The 20,017-nt window shown below is 40.8% G+C and overlaps 2 protein-coding genes across 5 annotated transcripts in view; both read right to left on the bottom strand.

Annotated features, from left to right (window-relative positions):
• Positions 1–267: 267 nt before the first annotated feature.
• Positions 268–12,376, bottom strand: LOC116703767 (ras-related protein Rab-37). 3 transcript variants are annotated; one of them, XM_032538743.1, is made up of 9 exons: positions 9,993–10,509; positions 8,926–9,036; positions 6,885–6,926; positions 5,339–5,405; positions 5,092–5,144; positions 4,596–4,661; positions 3,797–3,853; positions 3,632–3,708; positions 268–1,977 (listed from the first exon to the last, which is right to left on the bottom strand). In XM_032538743.1, the coding sequence occupies exons 1-9, from the start codon at positions 10,101–10,103 to the stop codon at positions 1,872–1,874; spliced, it is 690 nt and encodes a 229-aa protein (XP_032394634.1). In that variant the 5' UTR covers positions 10,104–10,509; the 3' UTR covers positions 268–1,871. The 3 variants fall into 3 exon arrangements, with proteins under 3 accessions (XP_032394634.1, XP_032394632.1, XP_032394635.1); XM_032538741.1 differs by lacking the exons at positions 8,926–9,036; positions 9,993–10,509 and adding an exon at positions 12,124–12,376; XM_032538744.1 differs by lacking the exon at positions 8,926–9,036 and having other exon boundaries at positions 9,993–10,513.
• A 3,965-nt stretch (positions 12,377–16,341) lies between these two features.
• xylt2 (xylosyltransferase II) overlaps positions 16,342–20,017 on the bottom strand; it is a 15,765-nt gene continuing 12,089 nt past the window's right edge. Inside the window, exon 11 of one of the 2 annotated variants that reach the window (XM_032538696.1) lies at positions 16,342–19,140. In XM_032538696.1, coding sequence (XP_032394587.1) covers positions 18,818–19,140 — 323 coding nt within the window. In that variant the 3' untranslated portion in view covers positions 16,342–18,817. The remainder of the gene's footprint in view (positions 19,141–20,017) is intronic. The other variant, XM_032538697.1, reaches the window with a different exon arrangement.

The following is a 20,017-nucleotide window of genomic DNA, read 5'->3' as shown; positions in this document are numbered from 1 at the left end:
GGGAGACAATAAAAGCTAATCTTATCTTTTTATGGCTTAAGACAGACTAAAAAAACAGACTCAACATGTGATGAGTCTGTCTAATTGATAAAACACTTCTCATAGTACAACATACGAAATAAACAGGGCAACTGCTGCCACACAGTGGCTCATTAACCTCAGCACATCCTGTAACTACAGACACAGACACACAGACACACACACACACACACACACACAGATACACACACACGCACACACGACTGACTTCAATAAAACAAGACCACGTACATTACAAAATATACTTTTTTTTATACAACATGATAACAAAGCACTTTTCATGGCACTTTGTGGCACTCCCACCGTGATCAGAAGAGGGACAAATGTGACATCAAGCAATTCATAATGGACATTGTACAGAGAAACGAGTTACACGATGCATGAGCAAATACAGTTTCGGTACAGCAACATCCATCGTTAAAGGAGACACCACAATGTTTGGGAGTGCCCTCTGTGTGTGAATGGTTCATGATAATTATCATTTTGTATGAAGCCTGTTGCAACATTGGGATGATCCTCCAGCACTATTACATGTACAGTATTTGAATGAAGTTTCAGTGGCTCTGAATTGAAATGTAGTACAGACAGACACACAGTGGTCGTGCGCCCTTAAAAAGTTGGCTTTATTCTATCTAACAGCAGTACAGATGTGAACAGATGGAATCATTTTAGCTACAATCTGACTGTGACACTGAAGTCCACTTCTCACACGCACTGAGTTATCAAAGAAAAATGCTAAAAGGGATTCAGTTCACAGCCTGGTATAAACAGGGACAGAAACAAACTAAGAGTTGCAGGGAAAAATGCTATATCGACATCAACAATCATATTAATTGTTCATATAAAACTGCCATTTATCAAAAATCAAACCTGTAAACTGCAAGATAAAAAATGGCGACAGTTCTAAAATAGAACTTCAGTTTCTGCCGCAGGACCAAACAGAGCCCAAGTAATTAAGTTCACTATGGACAACGTTACTGAAGCTCAGTTTAACAGCAACCAAAACAGTTTCATTACAAGTCAAGCTGGGTTCTGAACTATGTGCAGTACACATAAATCACAAAGATTCTTGTTGGCATATGATGTTTATACAGGTATTTTGTTTCTGTCTGCTCGGATTTGGTTCAGCCGTATTCTCTGGCTCCTTTTTAACTGAGACAAAATAGACAAGACTCCGAGGTGTACAATGCTTGTTGGCCCCTGCTAGCGTTAGCATTAGCAAGCGCCAAGAAACGCTGTACATGAGCCTGATTTATTTCTCTTCAGTGGCAGTACACACATCACATGGGCCCATGGAAAATGGATAGACACTCCAAGTTCAAGCAGAATTTGAGGGTGCGTGATGTTACCCTTTAAGTGCAATGTGTCTGTCCATGTGGAGCGCGAACATTTCCGCTGCCCAAATAATAAACGAATCACTTGGGTGCCATATTTTTCATCCCAACTGACAAATGTTGAGTTTCCATCTATGCAGAATAGAAAGATAAATATATACGTTTGTCCCTGCAGATGGATATAGCATTTCAGATTGCAACTCCTGACTTTTAGTTTAGTACAACTGTCACCACAAAGACCACAAACACTTCTACGCATGACATGAAATAGATTTAAGGGATGACGGTAAATCCAGATTGACTTTCCATTCAAGCTAAAAGCTCAGTGGAGAAGGCGAGGTTGTCCGCTCCTCAGGTTTGGTGCTGGGATTGGCTTTTTTGTAAGAGAGCTGACTTTTTTTGTTGGTTTATATCTCGTTCCCACACCCTCACTGCCTCCCTCTCTTTCTCTCTCTCTCTCTCTCTCTGTGTCTCTTTCTGCCTGGTGATCAGGATCAGTTACATGAGTCCACAGCAGCTAGACTTGTGCTTCTTAGACTCGATGTAGTCGTGTATCTGGAACTTGGGCTCATTCTGCTGCTGTGTTGCTCTGTGCTTCAGCTCCCTGATGGAGAGAGATACAGGGAGTGAGAAACAGAGGGGGTGGATGTGTGGGATGGAGCACAGACACGGCGAGCAAATCAAGAAAATGAGAACGGAAGCGTAATAAAAAGAGCGAGGGAGAGAAACAACTATCTGTAGGCTACTGAGATTTAATCAAGATGCCTCTGGCATGACTCATTTAATCTAACATTCACTTCAAATACACATGAAGATAGAAAATCACACACACACCATTTTCTTCCACAGCTCTGGGAACATGCTGCACAACCACTAATTTTTAGACTAAATGACAATCATTTTCACATTTCCTGCCTTTCAAGGAGAAAGGTCTTTGCACAAGGAAGTCAGTCAAAACCAGATATTACACAGAGATCCACGGGGAGCCACAGACATGCAAAATCCCATTATAACGATTCAATAGGAACAGACAAGGAATTAGCAAAAAAACATTAGAATGTATTAGTTGCAGGAATTAGATGGAGACTTGTGAGCATTAATGCCAAGTCAAAGGAAAGTATAAAAAGCGAATACAAGAGTCTGCAACAATAGGTCAGCTATATGCGTTACATACGCAGATTAAAATACAAACCCCTTATATGAAACCTCACTTCAGTTTGGCCTTTCTTCCACAAGCAGAGAAAAGTGCACTTTTTTAGCGCAATTGGTTTCATCCCTGCAAAGGACTATTCAAAAGACGATGTAGCCTTTGAAGCGTAAAATATTTGTTTTGGGGATCAATTTGACTCTGGAAATTAGAAAAGTGCAAATGACTTCTCTGTATGATCCCCGAGTGTATTTGTTTTGTTTCTCTCATTTAGGTGGCTGGTGGGGCGTGGAGAAAGGTCTTCTCTACAGACTTTCCACCTGTCGCTTCTTTCCAGCATCTTGTAATAAAGACATGGACAAAAACTGCCACAAGGCCTCTTTTAAAAAAAAAAAAAAAGACACATGGCCGATTAACCAATCATGTGTCTGACACTAAGAAACACATGTATTTGATTCTTCAGGGATTTCTCTCCTGTACAGCACACAACAACACACAGAAGAGGGTCTTCCCCGAGCTGTTGCCACAAAGTTGGAAACATTCTATTGTGCATCATTAAGCAAAAAGGCAAAATAGGCTTAGAATTATTAGAATTTATATTATATTATATTATCATGAACCTCTCATGAACTATTTTATTTTTCACTTGAGTGCGGCGCAACAAGCTATAAACACACAAAATGTTAAAATTATAATTTTATATCCAGCTGAAGCAAAGCTACATCATCATTTATTTGGAACCATGTTTCTGGCCAATATTCACTCTATTTTAGTTGTTTTACCAACTCCTGAGTGAATTATCAGGCTATTTAGCTGCTAAATGCCCCATTATGTTCAGCAGCTAGTCGCTAACTGTGTGCCACATTGGGCAGGGAGTGTACAGTGGGTTTTTAGAGCTTCTACAGTGATAATAGCTGCCTGCTGAGTGAACCCTAACAGTAACAATTTGTGCTGGGAAGCCAAAACTAAGAGCTAAAAAAAAAAGTTCAGTAGAGCTGAGGAGAACTGCAGAGTCAGGTGGAGATTTTCTGAGCTACACCTTTTACATTACACTTAGTCATTTCAACCACTGCCAATATAAAATATTTATCAGTGCTGCTTCAGGACTTACTTTGCTATAGCAAGAAAGGCCAGCTCCACATTGACTCCTGTCTTGGCACTGGTCTCCATAAATGGTACACCATACTCCTACGATAAATAAAACATTAGACAGGTGAGAGTCAGGAGTCAGTGTCTTTTGTTGAGAATATGACCACATGGAGCCATCCTACATTACCTTTGCCAGCTTCTCTCCATCCTCCTTCTTCACGACCCTATCTGCAACCATGTCTGCCTGCCAAGGCAGCAGCGGGAAGAGAAAACAATGCATTAACAGCAGAGATGGGGTTATAGATTCACCATGCCATTAGCTACAGTGATGCAGCATCGTGTCAACCCACACGTCCTCCTATCTGCCGCCAGCTGCTGAGCCAGAGCTCCTTTAGACTGATGAGATGTCAGAAACTCCACCTCTGGCAGAAGAGCAGCACTCCCACAGACTGATGCCGGCAGTCATGCTGCTCTCACAGCAAATGATCTGAGCTGCTGCTGTGTGACATCTCTGACCCTGCGGAAGGGCAAGTCCTGTCTGAGCCACCAGAGGGAGCTTAGAAATATATCAGCAATGACTACTGGCTGCAGTGAGACATGAAATTCTTTCTTTTCATCAGGAGCAGCATTGTGGAGGAAATGGTTTAATTGATTCATTCATGTATTCTTCCCTGTCATTATGATCAAATTGCATCGCATCAAGGGTGAGAAATCAATGTGTTGATGTGGATTCTGTAAATTGGCCGCGGGGAAATTCTTCTCACACACAAAAACATAAATCAATAAAGACACACAAACAGAATTAAGACCGCAAATCGCTCCCAAATGCTAAAATAAGCATGTGAGAGTTTGCCATTAATGCATGTGCTGCACAGTGGAGACATTTTCTTTGGCTTTTAAGCATTCACTGTTTGAGTGAGATAGAATGTGTTAAAACTATAAAACTAGTTATCCTCCTGATCTTGAAAAAAGGAAGCTCTGCTCACCTTGTTGCCGAGCAACATGATGACCACATCGTTCTGGGCATACTCGTGTATTTCAGTCAGCCAAGCCTTTGAAAGTATAAAAGTAAGATAGATAAAGGAGAGGGGGGGGGGAGAGAAAGAAAGATTAGTCTATAAACAAAACAAATACCACCACTTAAAATCTGCAATTTCACTCTCCTCCTGAGCTGTGTTTTATTACCATCCTCCAATTAATCATGGTGAGACTCAGACACTCTTATCCTTGAACACGTTTATTGTTTGTCATTACTGAAATTGAAAACTGTGTAGCGAGGCAAACTTTAACATCATGTCATTTCCAAAGAGGGCTTTGAGAAAATGTTGGAGGTCCTCACAGTACTTTGCATGTAAACAGAAAGAGTGTTCAGCTTGAGAAGGTTTAGGAAGTGAAAATGAAGAGAGAAGACAAAGAGGAGAGAGAGAGAGAGAGAGAGGGAGAGAGAAAGAAGAAAAGGAAAGTAATGTGATATAAGCTCACCCTGATATTGTCAAACGACAGCTTGCTGGTGATATCATAAAGCAAAAGTAATGCTGTGAAAGAAAACAGAACACCTTTATTGCTACTGCACAATGTCTTGGGCAACACACACATCAACACCTACGCACACTTTCTATGCACACTACAAAGTACACATCTCAGTCAGTTTGCACCCTTACACCACCCATTCCCACACACTAACACACACATGGCACAAGGAAGTAAAAATAAGAAAAGCAAAAGTCACCCTGGGCATCTCTGTAGTAGGCGTGCGTTACACTTCGGAATCTCTCTTGGCCAGCTGTATCCCAGATCTGCATAACAAACCACATAATTACACAGCAGCTAACGTGGGAAAACGGAAAACTGAACCTTCTGAAGAATCCGCCAACGGCAAAGCAAAGAAATAGGGCCTACCATTATACCGCCATACAAAGCCAAACTGCAGAAATTATACTTATACTTACTATACTACAAGAATGTAAGACCAGAATCGGACTTGTTTTGGCATAGAATAAAAAAACAAATCTAGAAAATAGCTTTAAAAAAAACAACAATCAACCAACAGTCAAAGCAAGAGAGACAAATTTTGCTAGTTCCAGCTGGTCAGCCATATAGATGGCTGAAGTTAAATTTACTTTTCTACCAAGTTCCTGTAAATGAAATACATCAATTATGGCAAACTGACATATTGGTAATTGTAATTACTTGGTACAGGCTAGAAGGTAGGATGAGTAGCCTAGCTTTGCATAGCACAAAAACTGAACATCTTTGCAGCAATCAGGGAACAACTGATGCAGAAACACACCCTTATACTGTCTACAAGGCAAATGTCTATATATTTAATAAAATGTTTGTTGAAACCGGATTTTGATCTGATGTTGTTTGTCTATGCCATTTATCTGTAACAAAAAAAACAACAGCAGAAAACAGCTTTAAAGCTGTAGCTGTTTCCTATAATTGAAATGCATCAATTTAAATGAACTTACACCTTGCTAGCCTAGCTTAGTAAAGTAGCAATAACTGCCATTGGGCTAGTGACTCTAGTGGAGTCTTGATTTGAAAGTCAATCTTTTTTAAATCACATTTTTACATGTATTCAATTAAATTAATTAATGACATCCAGGTAGTTTTTAAGAAGTAGTTGGAGAGCTGAGAGGACCCACTGTGTTTGCTGTTACTGTGCTTTCCACATATTAGGTAGAGGGCAGTTTTGAGGTCGTATGTAATAATTGGCTCAAATAAACATGCAATGACAGTGTTACATCCTATCAATCTGTCACACTGTCTATCCAGTCGGCCTAAAAATGTGAAAGCCTTTTCCGTCAACCTTAGCTTTTACGTATTTCCATTCTATAATACATGATACTCGTTGTGGTAGTCTATTTTGGAATTAATAACAGGATTTTATTACGTTTAAGGTCTGTGCAAGAACAAATAAGGATTTCCTCAAGCTAGCAGAGGAATCTAAATTAGGTACCTCCCACTCAGTGTTGAATGAACAGGTTATGATGATAGACAGGTATTTGCTGTAGATAAACAGCTTGCTGCAGGCACATAACCCTGCCGACTTGCTCATATTACTACAATATCAGAGACTTTGGCTGGATTGGCACGGCAAACAATGACCGTCAAGTTACTATAATTTGTAAATGACTTTTCTGATTAATTTGGATTCTACATAATCTACCACAACCACGTGAGTCAATATATAGGTCAATAGCTGCTAAGGTGATCTGACATTTGTTGAACTGAAATAAAGCAGTGTCTGTAGAAAAGGCCCATGTTCTCACCTGAAGTTTGACTTTCATGTTGTCGACATCCACCACTTTATTCTGCAGAAACGAGAAAAGCTGTGAGAGTCTGACAATCCAACATATTCTTAAAAGACTGGAGTGAAAAAGACTAAAAAAAGCTTAAGGCAATCAGCATGTGGTAAAAGAAACAAGACAACTAAAAGTGGCTTTGAATGCTGGCAGAGAAAGTAATTTGCAACACCCACACAACAACAAGGTCCTGGGATTAGACTTAATTACACAACAGAGAGAATGACGACTGGCAGCATTAACAACTGACTCCCCCGTTATTTCCTGCAGCCCCGTAGGGGTGCTCTCTGATTTCCTGTAGAGAAAGGACTGGCTTAAAATAGTTAAAAAATGTAAAAAAAAAAGAAAAGAAATGGAATGTAGTGAATGAAAGTGTAGAATTAGGAGTGAAGTACAAATAAAGGTTGATGTAACATCCAGGATTTTAACATGCAACAACAGAAACACAAGTTCTCCCATGGTGTGTTTCACGGGGGTTGGGGGTTATTTTTTGTTACAATGACCTGCAACAGCAACAAGCCAGGTCACAACCACATTTCAACTCTGCACTGCAAAAAAACACCGACATGAAGCAAGTAAGTGTGACTAGCAAATGTTCTGCAGCACTTCCTCAATCACTTCATAACTTTGCATCAGTGACAGGTCATCACTAACAGCCACAGCCTTTCCTGTGAATACAACGGAAATGCACCCAAAAGAAATGCAGACAGAGTTACACAGTAGCAAAGGAAAACTCTGCCATGTGTGCAAAGCTAAATCTGCCACCTTTTGAATCATCTGCCAAGCCAAAATGGACATGGTTCAACCCCTGCATTAGTTGCCATGGGTTTCCATTTTTACCCTCAATTATGACGTGAGAAGAGCCTGCATGCTGAGAAACTGCTACCAGGAAGCATGCCGAAAATAGACCGACAATGTTACAAGCTGCCATAACAGCCCGCCTGCCTGCCTATCCATGCACAAAAGACAACCTCAGCATATTGACTCAACTGCTCCTCTCAGATGACTCTGTTTCTAAGCAGCTTTGCCCCTTTTCATAAACATAAGTGAGAAAACGGAAATTGCTTACATTAAGAGCCATTCTTCTGAATGAGTATTCTGACGCTAAATCCATCATGTTTTTTTTCCAATGAATATATGTGTAAATCAGTGTCAGTTCTGTTTTTAATGCATTTTATGAATGGGTAATGGCTGCAGTCCTTATCGCTTTTGCTTGAGTCGTGGCAAAATGAAGTGTCCGTGCTTCATATAAACAATGTTTATATAGCTGTCAGACATCCATTACCCTCTCTTTTGTCTACACCCCCATCCAAAGAAAAAAACATCACTAATGCAACACAATTTCCTCCTCGAGTCGGAACTACTTGACTGCCATTAGTGTACGTGTTTTGCGTTGATTGGAGGGAAACAGCAGGTCAAAACACTCACTCCAAACAGCCTATTTTCATGTTCATCCCTGCAGAGGAAGAGTTACAGTAGAAATCTGACATCTCAATTCAGTAAGAGTCACTGCGTGTGTGTGTGTGTGTGTGTGTGTGTGTGTGTGTGTGTGTGTGTGTGTGTGTGTGTGTGTGCGTGCATGAGGTATATGCGACTAGGTAGGAGCTCGTCTGTCAGCAGTGTGACTCCTCCAGGACCGTGTTGAGCTGCAGCCAATCTTTCCAGGAGACGGAGACGTGGGCAGGCATCTGCCAAGGCATTTATAAAGCCATCCACAGCGCCTCGCAGCACAAGCCGTCTGTGAACTTGACTGATTGGTGGGAGGATTTGTACATTTGGTGCTATCATCACAGAGTGACAAAGTGTTCTGCACTGAAGTAAGGTGATAATTGGGCTAGAGTCACTTTACTATGTGGATCCCTTGTTGCTTTAATTACCATTAGGTTGTTTTTCAGATGCTAAATGTTCCCTCTTAATAGTAACAAGAACAGGCAATAACACAAACATAGAAATTACAAACAGTATAATGAGTACTTTTGCTGAGACTGTTCGATAGTATCTCTCTCACCCTAAAGTCTATTCCAACGGTGGATATAAAGTTGCCTCCCAGAAATGCCCCATCTTTAAAGCGCACCAAGGCGCACGTCTTCCCCACGGACGAGTCCCCCAGCAGCATCACCTAGAGCAAACCCACCACCAGAGAAGAAGGACAACAAGTTACAACATGACTGACAGCTTGTAGAACATGAAGAATTACAGTCTCCCCTAAAGAGGAACTTAAAGCGGACGGATGTGTTGCATAAATAATTTTGCAACTGAGTGAGGAAAAGTATGTCCCAACTGGGATCATGATGTTTGAGTCAGATGCTGTGCATTGTCTTATTATGGTAAGATTTCAGTTAATATTATAATATGGCAAATACAACCAAAGATAGTGTTGTGCTGTATGTCTGACATTGTATGTCTGAGCTCTCACCAACATGTGACTCTCTAGAGAGGACTCAAGACGTTTCAACCAAATCTGTAATTTAATCTCTCATTATTCAAAATGCATTCAAAACTAATCAGCATAACAACAACAGGATGTGTAATTAGACAGTCCACCCAGCACAGTTATTCACACAGTGAGTCATAGCTGTATACACAAGCAGTGTTCATAAATAACATTGCAATCAAACTTGAATTTAACTTTGTCGTCTTTTGTCGGTGGGTCTTTATTAAACAGTTGCAGGTGTGCCTGAGCAGCTCTTGTAAATATTTAATGAGATGGAGCAACAAGTACACCCTCAGCAAATATTTGCCTATCAGTAAGGGCGGACAATTAAAGCAACCTCGAGACATTTAAAGGCTCAGAGAGACTTCTTCAAATCAAATCGAGGACTAGGTGCCATTGCCCGTTTAACCAGGAGAATGCATAAGGACAGGCTAATGTAATAATAATGTACTAATAACTGTTAGTTAAATGTTTTTGACTCAGTAAGCTCATTCTCCAGATGTGGAGAGTCAACAGTCATGTTGTTGCAGCAGACACCCAGTTGTTTTTGTGTTAAACCTACAGTACATTTAAACACCTGTTCCACGAACAGCACCCCAAACAAAAAACAAAAACGCACAAGACGAGACGGAAATACACACCTTGAAGGCAATATCATAATACTCGTTAACAGAAGCGCATCTCTCCAACACATATTTTGATGTTCCGTTTTTAGCCTGCTTGTCCGTCAACGATGTCTTTCTTGTGGACATCGCAATGTCAAAAAAGGCGCAGGCTAAAGAAAAGCCAAACCACAGTTAATCTCCGAGGTGTGTCCAAAGACGCGCGCGGTGTCTGTGAGATCTCCGCCACTCAGTCCCGGTCTCCGCCAGCCTCCAGCCCCTTTGCTCGCATTACTGCGCGTGGCCACACAATGATCACCAGGCGCTTTCCGGGGAGAGAAAAAAAAATCACACCTTTAATATCGCACAGGATGCGACAGGTCGAAAACTTGAGAAAAACAATCAATGTTACGCAGCGCTTCTGCGTCTGCATCCACCAGTCAAGAACGCGGTGATGACTAGCAGGCGGGAACCTTTCTCTGCATCCCGGCGTGGACAGGTGGTTAACTGAGCACGTGAGGATGTCGACAGCTCAAACAACTCTGTCTTTTCTTATGAATGAAAACACCAGTGTCTTTGCAGGCTAACATTGTCCCCATTGTCCCCATGGCGGACTCATCCGCGGTCATTGAGAGGGTCCGAGAGGAGAGCAGAGAGGAGGAAAGATGCTCCACTGTGACAGTCTGTGAGTTGAAATACACTTGACGTGAATTTACTCAAGATAGATCAACTGTTCTTGGTGCGTAAAATGGCACCCAAATCTGGTCCAAAAACCTTTTTCCAAATATGCAAATGAAGACAAGACCATCTTATATTACCATAAAGTAGTTCCTATCGTTTCTGGTTGTTATAGCTTCTTTATCAGCCCATTTGTTTTTTTTAAACATCCCTCCTCAGAGCAGGCAACCAAAAAAACAATGACCCAAGTCTTTTATTGTCAAGAACATATTCGATAATCAAAATCCCTTCATTTAATTAGCATGTCATACATGTCTAAAACGGTTTCATTGAGTGAAAATATGAATCTTTTTCCTCCAGTGTTTGTCTCCCCCCAGTGTTCAAATGAAGTCTCCACACCTTTCTGTGTGTGACAGGACTCAATGACACATGGTCAGAGATGATTTATGTTATATAACTGACATGCAATCTCTTGTCTGAACATATGAACTCATCACTCTGTGTCACTGGCAGCTGCAGGCAGCATCTCACCCCTCTGGCATGAACAGGAAACAAGCATTTGTAAATGGAGCTGATTGAATGGTTGATTTAATTTTGATTAGGGTCAAAAAGAAGTTTGTAGATTTACCGTTTGTCCCTGTATGTTAAACCCGCTGCCTTATTATTTATGATAGTTTATAATAAATTAGTGAAGAGAAGTGTGTCTGAAAAGAGGCTGAAAACCTTAATAAGATTACATAAAAATGAATATGAAGATGTTTACCTACTCTGGATTTAAGGAAAAGAAAAATAAAGATGAGAATAGAAAATGATCAAAGTCTGTCTTACCCTTGACTTTAAATCCAGTACACATATGCAGCATAGTGACTTATTTTGTTTATGTAGGGATTTTATTTTAAGTATGAATCATACACTACCACAATCTTATGCTAATGCAAAATGGCAAAGCCAATTTTATACTTTCTCACATATTTCTGTCTTCTAGTGCTGCTCTAAACGCAATGACACAAAGCCAAAGTTATCAGCTGAAGAATGATCCATTAATATGTCTTTGCTGTTTGGTCTCCTTTTGCCTGCACAGAGTGAAACGAAACTCACGTGTCACAAACCATTAAATCACTCTTGTTTAAAACAGCCTGCTGACATGCCTTTATAGCAGTGCTGTCTTCACACTAGCTTTAATCATAACACACACACACATACACACACAGTGTTAAAGGTTGTAAGGAATGCAGTGAAAAGATGCAACATGCCCCACTGGGGAACAGCACTGATTCATGCTGCACCTCACTGGCACACAAACAGCAGAGAAACAGTTAAGATCTGCTCCACTGTCACATCACCACTTCAGGACAAACAGCACATTGCAGCGACATGTCCTTCTCATCACTCGAGTGAAGTCAACAGCAATACAGGGGGGAGGGGGGGAGGAGGAGGAGGGATAGAAAACATGCCAAGGAGGGTGTGTATAGGATAGGAAGGGTGGACTCACTGTGAAACCAATGCCGACAGTGGCGGTGAAGGACCCTGCGATGAACTTGCCCTGGTCAAACTGAACCAGCAGAGAGGTCTTGCCCACTCCGCTGTCTCCCACGAGAATCGTCTGCAGAGAGACACAGAGAGATGCGACATCATGTTTCCACGGCTGGCTCCTCTCGTATCGCCTGAGGCCACGTACACTGTGTGTGGGTACATTGTGTAGGTTACTGTACACATTCATCTGTTGCTCAGTGCACAGCTCGCTGTTTTGTAATGCAATGTGACATCTGAATGCCTTTAAGAGGGAAAGCCAATGTACAACAGAGAACTGGGAAGGTACTGGAGGAAGTGTGAAGTGTGTGTGTGTGTGTGTGTGTGTGTGTGTGTGTGTGTGTGTGTGTGTGTTTGGGCCTGAAACCGTATCACTGTAGCAGAGATGGCTGCTCACTCAGGCTGATGTTCTGCAGTTGTTCTTGCACCCACAAAGGAACACTAACCACAGGTAGAAAGTAACTGAGTACATTAACTCAATACTGTACTGTACTGTACAATTTTTACTTCAGTATTCCCATTTGATGCGACTTTATACTTGCATTTCACTATTTTTCATAGCGTAATATTGTACTTTTTACTCAACATTTGACAAAAAAGCCTAAATTAGAGGTGAGTAAAGAATACCCTCAGATTTACATACTCGTGACCCTTTGAACCCCTAGGTTGGGAAACAATGTACTAAATGAAAATACCTAACAGTATGTAAGTTATTTAAACTAACTCCACCTTGACCAGCGCAACATTAAAAAAAAAACCAATCTAGGCACTATCAGTCACAGTCCACTTCTGCTGAACACTTTTACTTTTGATACTTTAAGTACATTTAGCTGATTGTCCTTCTGCACGTTTAGTTTGTGTAAGTATGATTTTAAATACAGATATTGTACCTTGTAATGGAGTATTTCAATATATCTCTATATATCTCGGCTCTGAGTTCCACCACGGTTAAAAAAAATAAAAATAAAACCTCTCAACAAACACACACACACACACACGATAACCCTCAGTGCTCACGGCTGAGGGTGATGCGTCACCCCACCGGGGATCTGCTGATTTGATACCACAGCATTGGACGTAGGCATTATTTGGCCTTGTCGCCATGGTTATTTGTGTCATTTGAGGCTGCTGGGGGTGTCCTGCAGCAGATGCCTCTTTTGTTGATATTTATCAAACCCCTACTCCTCTTCCTCTTCCTCCAGCAAGCCGGCCCCACTGCCTGCCTCTTATCAGCAGTCTCAAAGAGCCCACACGCTGTGCAGCATCGCAGCAGGCGGCGCTCTGCAGCTTGCAATATGTTCATTTTAATCACTGACATCCACAAGTTCTTCATGGTGGACTTAGCTCTCCCATTAAAAACAACATTGATCCAGTTTGAGCAGATGTATACAGGATGCAAATGTGAGACGTTGATGAGATGTAGCCTCCTAAAATGCTTCAGAAAGCCACCATTTTTATGCTGAAAATACAGATAAAAGCTTTAGAAATGCAGCAAATAGACAGTGCACATTTTCAAACAAAGCACATAGACTATAAATAATATAGGATGCTTGTTTTGTTTTTGAATAGCAGGCATTAAGAGACATGTTTTTCTTTCCTCAGTGTGAAAAGCACAAGAGGCAAGCTGCTGTGTCCATGAACACTGTTTGTGCAGTGTTTAGCTGGCCACTGTGAAATCAACATATTACTATTTCATGCATCCTTCATCAAATTTGAATGCTGGCATGTAATTGTGGCGAACAGAGCAGCAGCGAGGGCACAGTTCATCTCCAGGAAACACATGTGGGACTGAATGTACTGTATGTATGCAGTGAGGATGGAGGTGGAGGCGGAGGTGGAGGGGGGGGGGGGGGTTGGTTACTGTGAAAAGAACCCTATAGGGTAGAGATGCTGAATACTGTACCTTTCATGGCAACATGACTTCCTCAGAGTTGTTTGGGTTCATCAGGACGAGCCCCAGAGATGTCTCATAATGAGATGGTTACCATGAAAGTGCCGAGTGCAAGTGTCCAATGAATCCAGTGGATTCAATTTCATTCAATTTTATTATAGTATCAATTCATAACAGTTATCTCAAGCCACTTTACATAGAGTAGGTCTAGACCACACTCCAGAATTTACAGGACCCAACAGTTCTAGTAGTTTCCTCCAGAGCAGCAACAGTGCGACAGTGGCGAGAAAAACTCCTTTTAGGCAGAAACCTCGGACAGACCCAGGCTCTTGGTAGCGGCGTCTGACGGGCCGGTTGGGGTTAGTGGAAATACAAAAATAGAAAAAATAGTAGTTTGTAGCAGTTCTTTGTAGTAGTTCATGGCATGCAGGGCACTGTGCGGCATTACAAGGCACAGCCAGAATTTAGCTGGGCACCGCAGAGTGTAGCAGATGAACCTGGCACCGCAGAGCGTGTAGCGGGACCATGGCGACATGGATGATCATTTGGTAAGTATCTACACTTAAGGACATCATCATATCATACATAAATCATTGCACAGCAGTGGTTTCTTAAATACTAGTGGTACTTTTTGAATGACTTTACCAAATGTATATTTTTTCCACAGATTCGGGATGAATGCAGGCCCTTATTGAGAGGTTTTTCCTTTAAAAATGTAAATCCATCTCAAAGAACTCATAATTTCAGAAAAAGCCAGGCTTGATCAGTGCTGTGTGGAGCAAAAAGAGAGAACAGGACGTGTCTTTACTTTCATGTTTCCCAACCATTCAGCAGATGTCTTTAAAGGATAACTTCACATTTAGCCGTCACATTAGAGTTAATAAAACCACATCTCATGTCATGTGTACCAACTTCAGTCTTGTCTGACAATGAGCAGTTCTGACAGGAATTTTGGGATATAAATTTTAGTATAATGTATTTTCAAAGACATTTCTTGTCGCTTACACAGGGATCAAATCATCAAAATAGCTGTAGTATTAAAGCAGAAAAAGTCCTGTCACAGACTGTAGAAACATGCTTTTTATTGCCATGCATAAAATGTAATTGTTGTACTAATTGGGCAATAGACAAAATCAATACTACGCCTCGTAACCATGGTTTTGAAAGGTGCTTTATAAATAAAGTTCACTTACTTATACAATATGTCTACATTTGATTCATATCACATTTTTTTCTGACAACAATGAAGTATCAAGTTATTAAGTTTACTGTAAGTTTTCCGAATTACCGTTTTGAGGAAATCCGCTGTCAGTGGCTATGTCTTTCTGTGCAGTGAATATTTTTTAAAGAATACTAAAATACTTAATTTCGAGACTAAACTAGCTGTAATTCTGCATCTGTGAGAATTTCAGACCTGATACATTCTAATCAAGACTCATAGAAGTAGTGAATGGGTCACCTTGTGCATCAGGTCTTCATTATAGGGGAAGGTGTTGGATGTTGGAGTCTGTCCGTCCTCTGTGTCCGTGTCCCCGGCAGATGACCCGTAAGCACTGTCCGAGGGAACCAGCTTCACCTCCTCCTGCTTCTGTGGTTCACAGGTGTCCTCCATCTCGTTAGTTCTCTAGTTTCAATGTGTTTTCTGTTCAAAAGCAGACGATCTTCTGCAAATAAACCAAACATTTAAACTTCCTCTCCTTCAGCTTTGTCCGTCTGTCATCACTTCCTCCGCTTCTCTGCATGCTTCAGGTATATATCCTGAACAAAGACACTAAATATTTATATGAAAGCATCCCAGTCAGAAACAAACACAAATGTGTAGTTTACAGTATTTATGAGGTGAATAAACCATGTTAGGTATTTTAACAAGGAAGTGACAACCAGGAAGCGTTCAGCACCCTGGAGAGCGCCTCTCCTTCAAATAAACATATCCTATCGCCATCTGCTTTAAAGGGAAAGAAACCGTAGAAACCCAGTGAGAACAATTAATTTAAGACAAAAAAGTTGAATATAAGTAGAATTTGGGATATAAAAACACCCAGAGCGATCACCCTAATTGCAGTTATAGAGATGAAATATGTGGTAAAAGGAAAAAACTACAAAACAGCATAACAAGTGTTTTTTTAATTTTTTTATTGAGTCATCAGTCAGGATGCCTATCCTATGAGCTTTCCTAGAGGCAAACTGTGACATGCTGAAGTTGCCTACTCAGATAAGATTCATAGCTCCGGATGACTTAACAACCAGGACTGCTGCTGGTAATCACAGCAGCACGGACCGGTGGGGCTGTCAAATACAACATCATTTGACAGCAGTTTTTAATTGTTTAACAGAGCACTGGAGATGAACGGACGACATACACACCTCTCAAACAGTATAGAAAAATAATATCGGTTCCGCTGATTACTCTTGCTCTTTCAATATCAATAAAGCTGGGGCTTCACTGAAGCAACTGTACTGTGCAAGGTAAGCAAGGTCACTTGAAAACTCATATGGTGGCCAACTATTATTATTATTTAAGAACATTTAAAACTATGTAAAAATGCAACCTAAGACACAGACAGGGGGGTCTCGCTATCCTCTGAAAAGGCATTCATTGCACATTTGTGGAAGCTAATATCCCGTCGTAAACAATTCATCGTTGCACCAAGTAAAGGCAGCTTAGATTCTCTTGATCAGGCTAAAACACAAACACAAACATACAGTGTACTGTTTAACATGTTTTGGTTGGTGGACTTAAAGAGTTGATATGAAATGCAACGTAGGAATTGAAATGAGAACAATTACCAACCTGTGAAGCAAATAGAGCACACAAACACAGTGACAATACTGCATTTACCGGTAAGCTGATACACGGGGGGAATAACAGTGTGTCTAACCAAGTTTACAATTTAAATTTTAAAGAAATGGTGAATATTTTGGGAAATACACGTATGGGTTGTTTTGCTGAGCCTTAAAAGAGAAGACGGATATCATTTTCATAGTTTGTGCGGTAATTTTGTTGCTAGCTAACTAGTTACCTGCAGCAGCCAGTTAGCTTAGCATAAAAAATGGAAACAGCTTGCCTGGCTTTGTCTAAGAGTAACTATATCCACCTAACGTTACCAGTATCTCTAAAGCTCACAAACTAACATTTAGTATGCTGCTTGTTTAAAGTTACAAAAACAGAAGTGTAAAAACAACTAATTTAACAGCTATGGCTTGGGCTAGCATTATTTCTTAGTCGGGAATAGTTGCCAGGCAACCAGCGGAGACTCCCGAAGTTAGTTAGCTAACTAGCTAGTCCCAACCAAGAAATAGCCCACATCAACAAGTGTAAAACGACAATTTGCCCTTTTTATCTTGTTAAGGTTAAACAAAAAACTGAGATTAAAAATGTGCTGGTAGGCTGATTTAGTTACCTTTGGAAGCCGGGCTACACATTTCCTTTGTCCACAATCTTTGTGTTAAGCTAGGTTAGCCGGCTGTAGCCTTGTATTTACCATTACAAAACATGACACTAATATCAATCTTCTCAAAACTTCTTGCTAAATCAGCTTTAGTTCAAAAGAATTTTGGTACCAAAGAGTACACCACATTTTATCAGAGGATTTCACACTGACAGTTCATTCTTAACCTTGAAAAGCTGGCAAAACAATCTTAATTTAAGGACTACTTACCCACTTGTTCTGAAGGTTTGTACTATTCATTAGCAGCCAGCTGCTGTAGTTTTTTTTGTCATAGAACTGTAGCTGGCTGTTTTGAGTGAGATTGTTTTGTCATGTATTTCAAGGGAATTTTGAATGTAACCTGGCTTTCTGCAGCATTGATGCTGCAGCTGTCTCTGCACTTCCTTTGACCAGATAAACAACTCAAGAGTGTCTTTTTTGTAACAATGGGCATTAAAGACAACGTAAAACTTTACAGCCAGTTCAAGGAACCAACAGACAAAACAAAACAAATACAATAAAAAAAAACAGGTTCAAATGATATGTCACAGTAATCAGAACTAAACATTAAATACTCTCTCTACACTTTCGTTCCTTATCTTTTCCTAATACAGGTTACAAGTCTTAGTATTTAGTGATATGTCTGTGCAGGGGAGTGATGGTGCAAGTATTTGCTTTAGAGTCTATGGAAATGGAAGTGATGTGACCACCTTAACCATGACTCATGACTTCTGATCCTTGCATAAATGACCTCTGTGTAACATTATAGCCTTACAGTAAAGTGCACTTCATCTGTCTGTTACTTATGCGTACATAATAATGCTTCAAAATAAGCACAATTACATGATTCAGAGGTTCCACTCTCACTTGAAATGAAGAGGAGCCTGTTGTTGAGTTATCTGCTTCCCGATTCTTTCAAAGCAGAGAAAAACTGAAAACTGTGCGCCCAAACAGAAGTCAAACATGCACAGATGTTGTTGTTTTTTTCTTTTTTCAAACTCCAACCATGACTGGCAAGCTGCGTGCCAGCAAAACAACACAATACATCTGGCAGCTGTGTATCTGTTCTGCAAACAATGACACAAGTCCTTGCGTTTGATAAGCTCTATGTGCAAATTCCCAGCAGTCACATCCTCTTCTTTTAAGTCTGTGTAACTACTTGACTGAGAATGTGTTGACTCCTCAGTGCAGGAAGATGTCTTGTTGTTTATGTGCCCTTGAGCTCTGAGACTATATCCGGTTCACACAGTTTCTCTTGGAGCTCTCCAGTGCAGGTCCAGCTCTCCCTCAGTCTTCCTGTGTATATGTTGATGTCTACAGACTCTCCTCTCTTGGGGCTACCTGATCCGCCCATCACTTTTGACTGGGCCCAGTTCAGACTTGGGGTCCGGGGACAGAGAGCTCCAAGAGGTCTTGGAGCAAGGTACCACGGCTGGGCAAGAGGAAGGCTGTGTGGCGCACAGGCCACCTGTAACCCAGAAGGTGTCTATGCTGCTGTCCACCCACGCTTCAAGAGGTTGACCCACAAGCTGGGCTTTACGCTGGGCCTCCTGCATGGCCGACTCCTGGGGAGGCAGCTTCAGCACGGAGCTCAGTTGTTGGAAGCTCTGCTCCATGTACTGGTTACCTGCAGGACCTGCATGCAGCCAGCTGTCCTCTTCTGGAGTGGACATTCATATTTGCAGACAAGAAATAGCGAAAGACAAAATTAGTTTTTAAAAGATCCAATGAAACTTTCCAGATGAGTTATCACATATTAAATAAACCTTCAATTAGTCCGGTGATATTTCTATATCATTTCTTACCATCAACAATCCCATGAAAAGACCAACGTATCGTCCGTGTATCCAAAAACCAAATAATCCAGCGTTTTTTCAAATTGAAATGATATGCTGTATTTGTGACCTATTTTTTTAAGATATAGAAATAAAGAATATCGCCAGCTTTATCCTTTATACCAGGGGTGGGCAATTAATTTTTGCCGAGGGCCGCATGAGCAACCCGAGCACTGCTGGAGGGCCACATCGACAATATTTCAATCAAATTTTGCTCAGTATTATTTTTGATGTACCGTAATGATAAATTTCATTTAACCTAACTTAACTTTTTACAAAAGCAGATTGCTTTTGATGGTTTTATTTAAACTCTTAATCCTTAAATATTTATTAGGCTATGTGAAATTAAAATGAAATTAAAATAAGAAAAAAAAAACAATCATTGAATTGGTGATTGAAACTGCATCTCTGGGGGGGGGTGGGGGGGGAAGTTTGGTAAAAAGTCCTAGTTGGGTTTGCAGTTTTACCATCAACCATCAGCCTCCCTTGAGCGTCATCAGACAGATTCCGGTATTTATCCTCGTGCTTCGTCGTGTAGTGGCGATTCAAATTATAATCTTTAAACAGCAACCACAGATTAAGCACACGGCTTTACCTTTAATTTCTGTAAAGAAATACTTGGCAGTCCTTGTCTTGTTGAAAACACGGCATTCATCATCATTTCTTTTTTTAGCGTGAGCGGACATCTCGGGGGGGTAACCG

This window comes from Etheostoma spectabile, chromosome 15 (assembly GCF_008692095.1).
Source record: "Etheostoma spectabile isolate EspeVRDwgs_2016 chromosome 15, UIUC_Espe_1.0, whole genome shotgun sequence".
Classification (NCBI taxonomy): domain Eukaryota; kingdom Metazoa; phylum Chordata; class Actinopteri; order Perciformes; family Percidae; genus Etheostoma; species Etheostoma spectabile.
This window is presented reverse-complemented; position numbering and strand designations above follow the sequence as displayed.

Excerpts from the sequence above, each read along its gene's own strand:
- LOC116703767 (XM_032538741.1), bottom strand. The coding sequence starts at position 12,351 with ATGAATGTGTACAGTAACCTACACAATGTACCCACACACAGTGTACGT. Across the intron at positions 6,927-12,123 it reads CTGTCGGCATTGGTTTCACA|AATAAAGTGGTGGATGTCGA; the intron begins GTGAGTCCACCC and ends TCGTTTCTGCAG. Across the intron at positions 1,978-3,631 it reads GCCTTTCTTGCTATAGCAAA|GGAGCTGAAGCACAGAGCAA; the intron begins GTAAGTCCTGAA and ends TCTCTCCATCAG.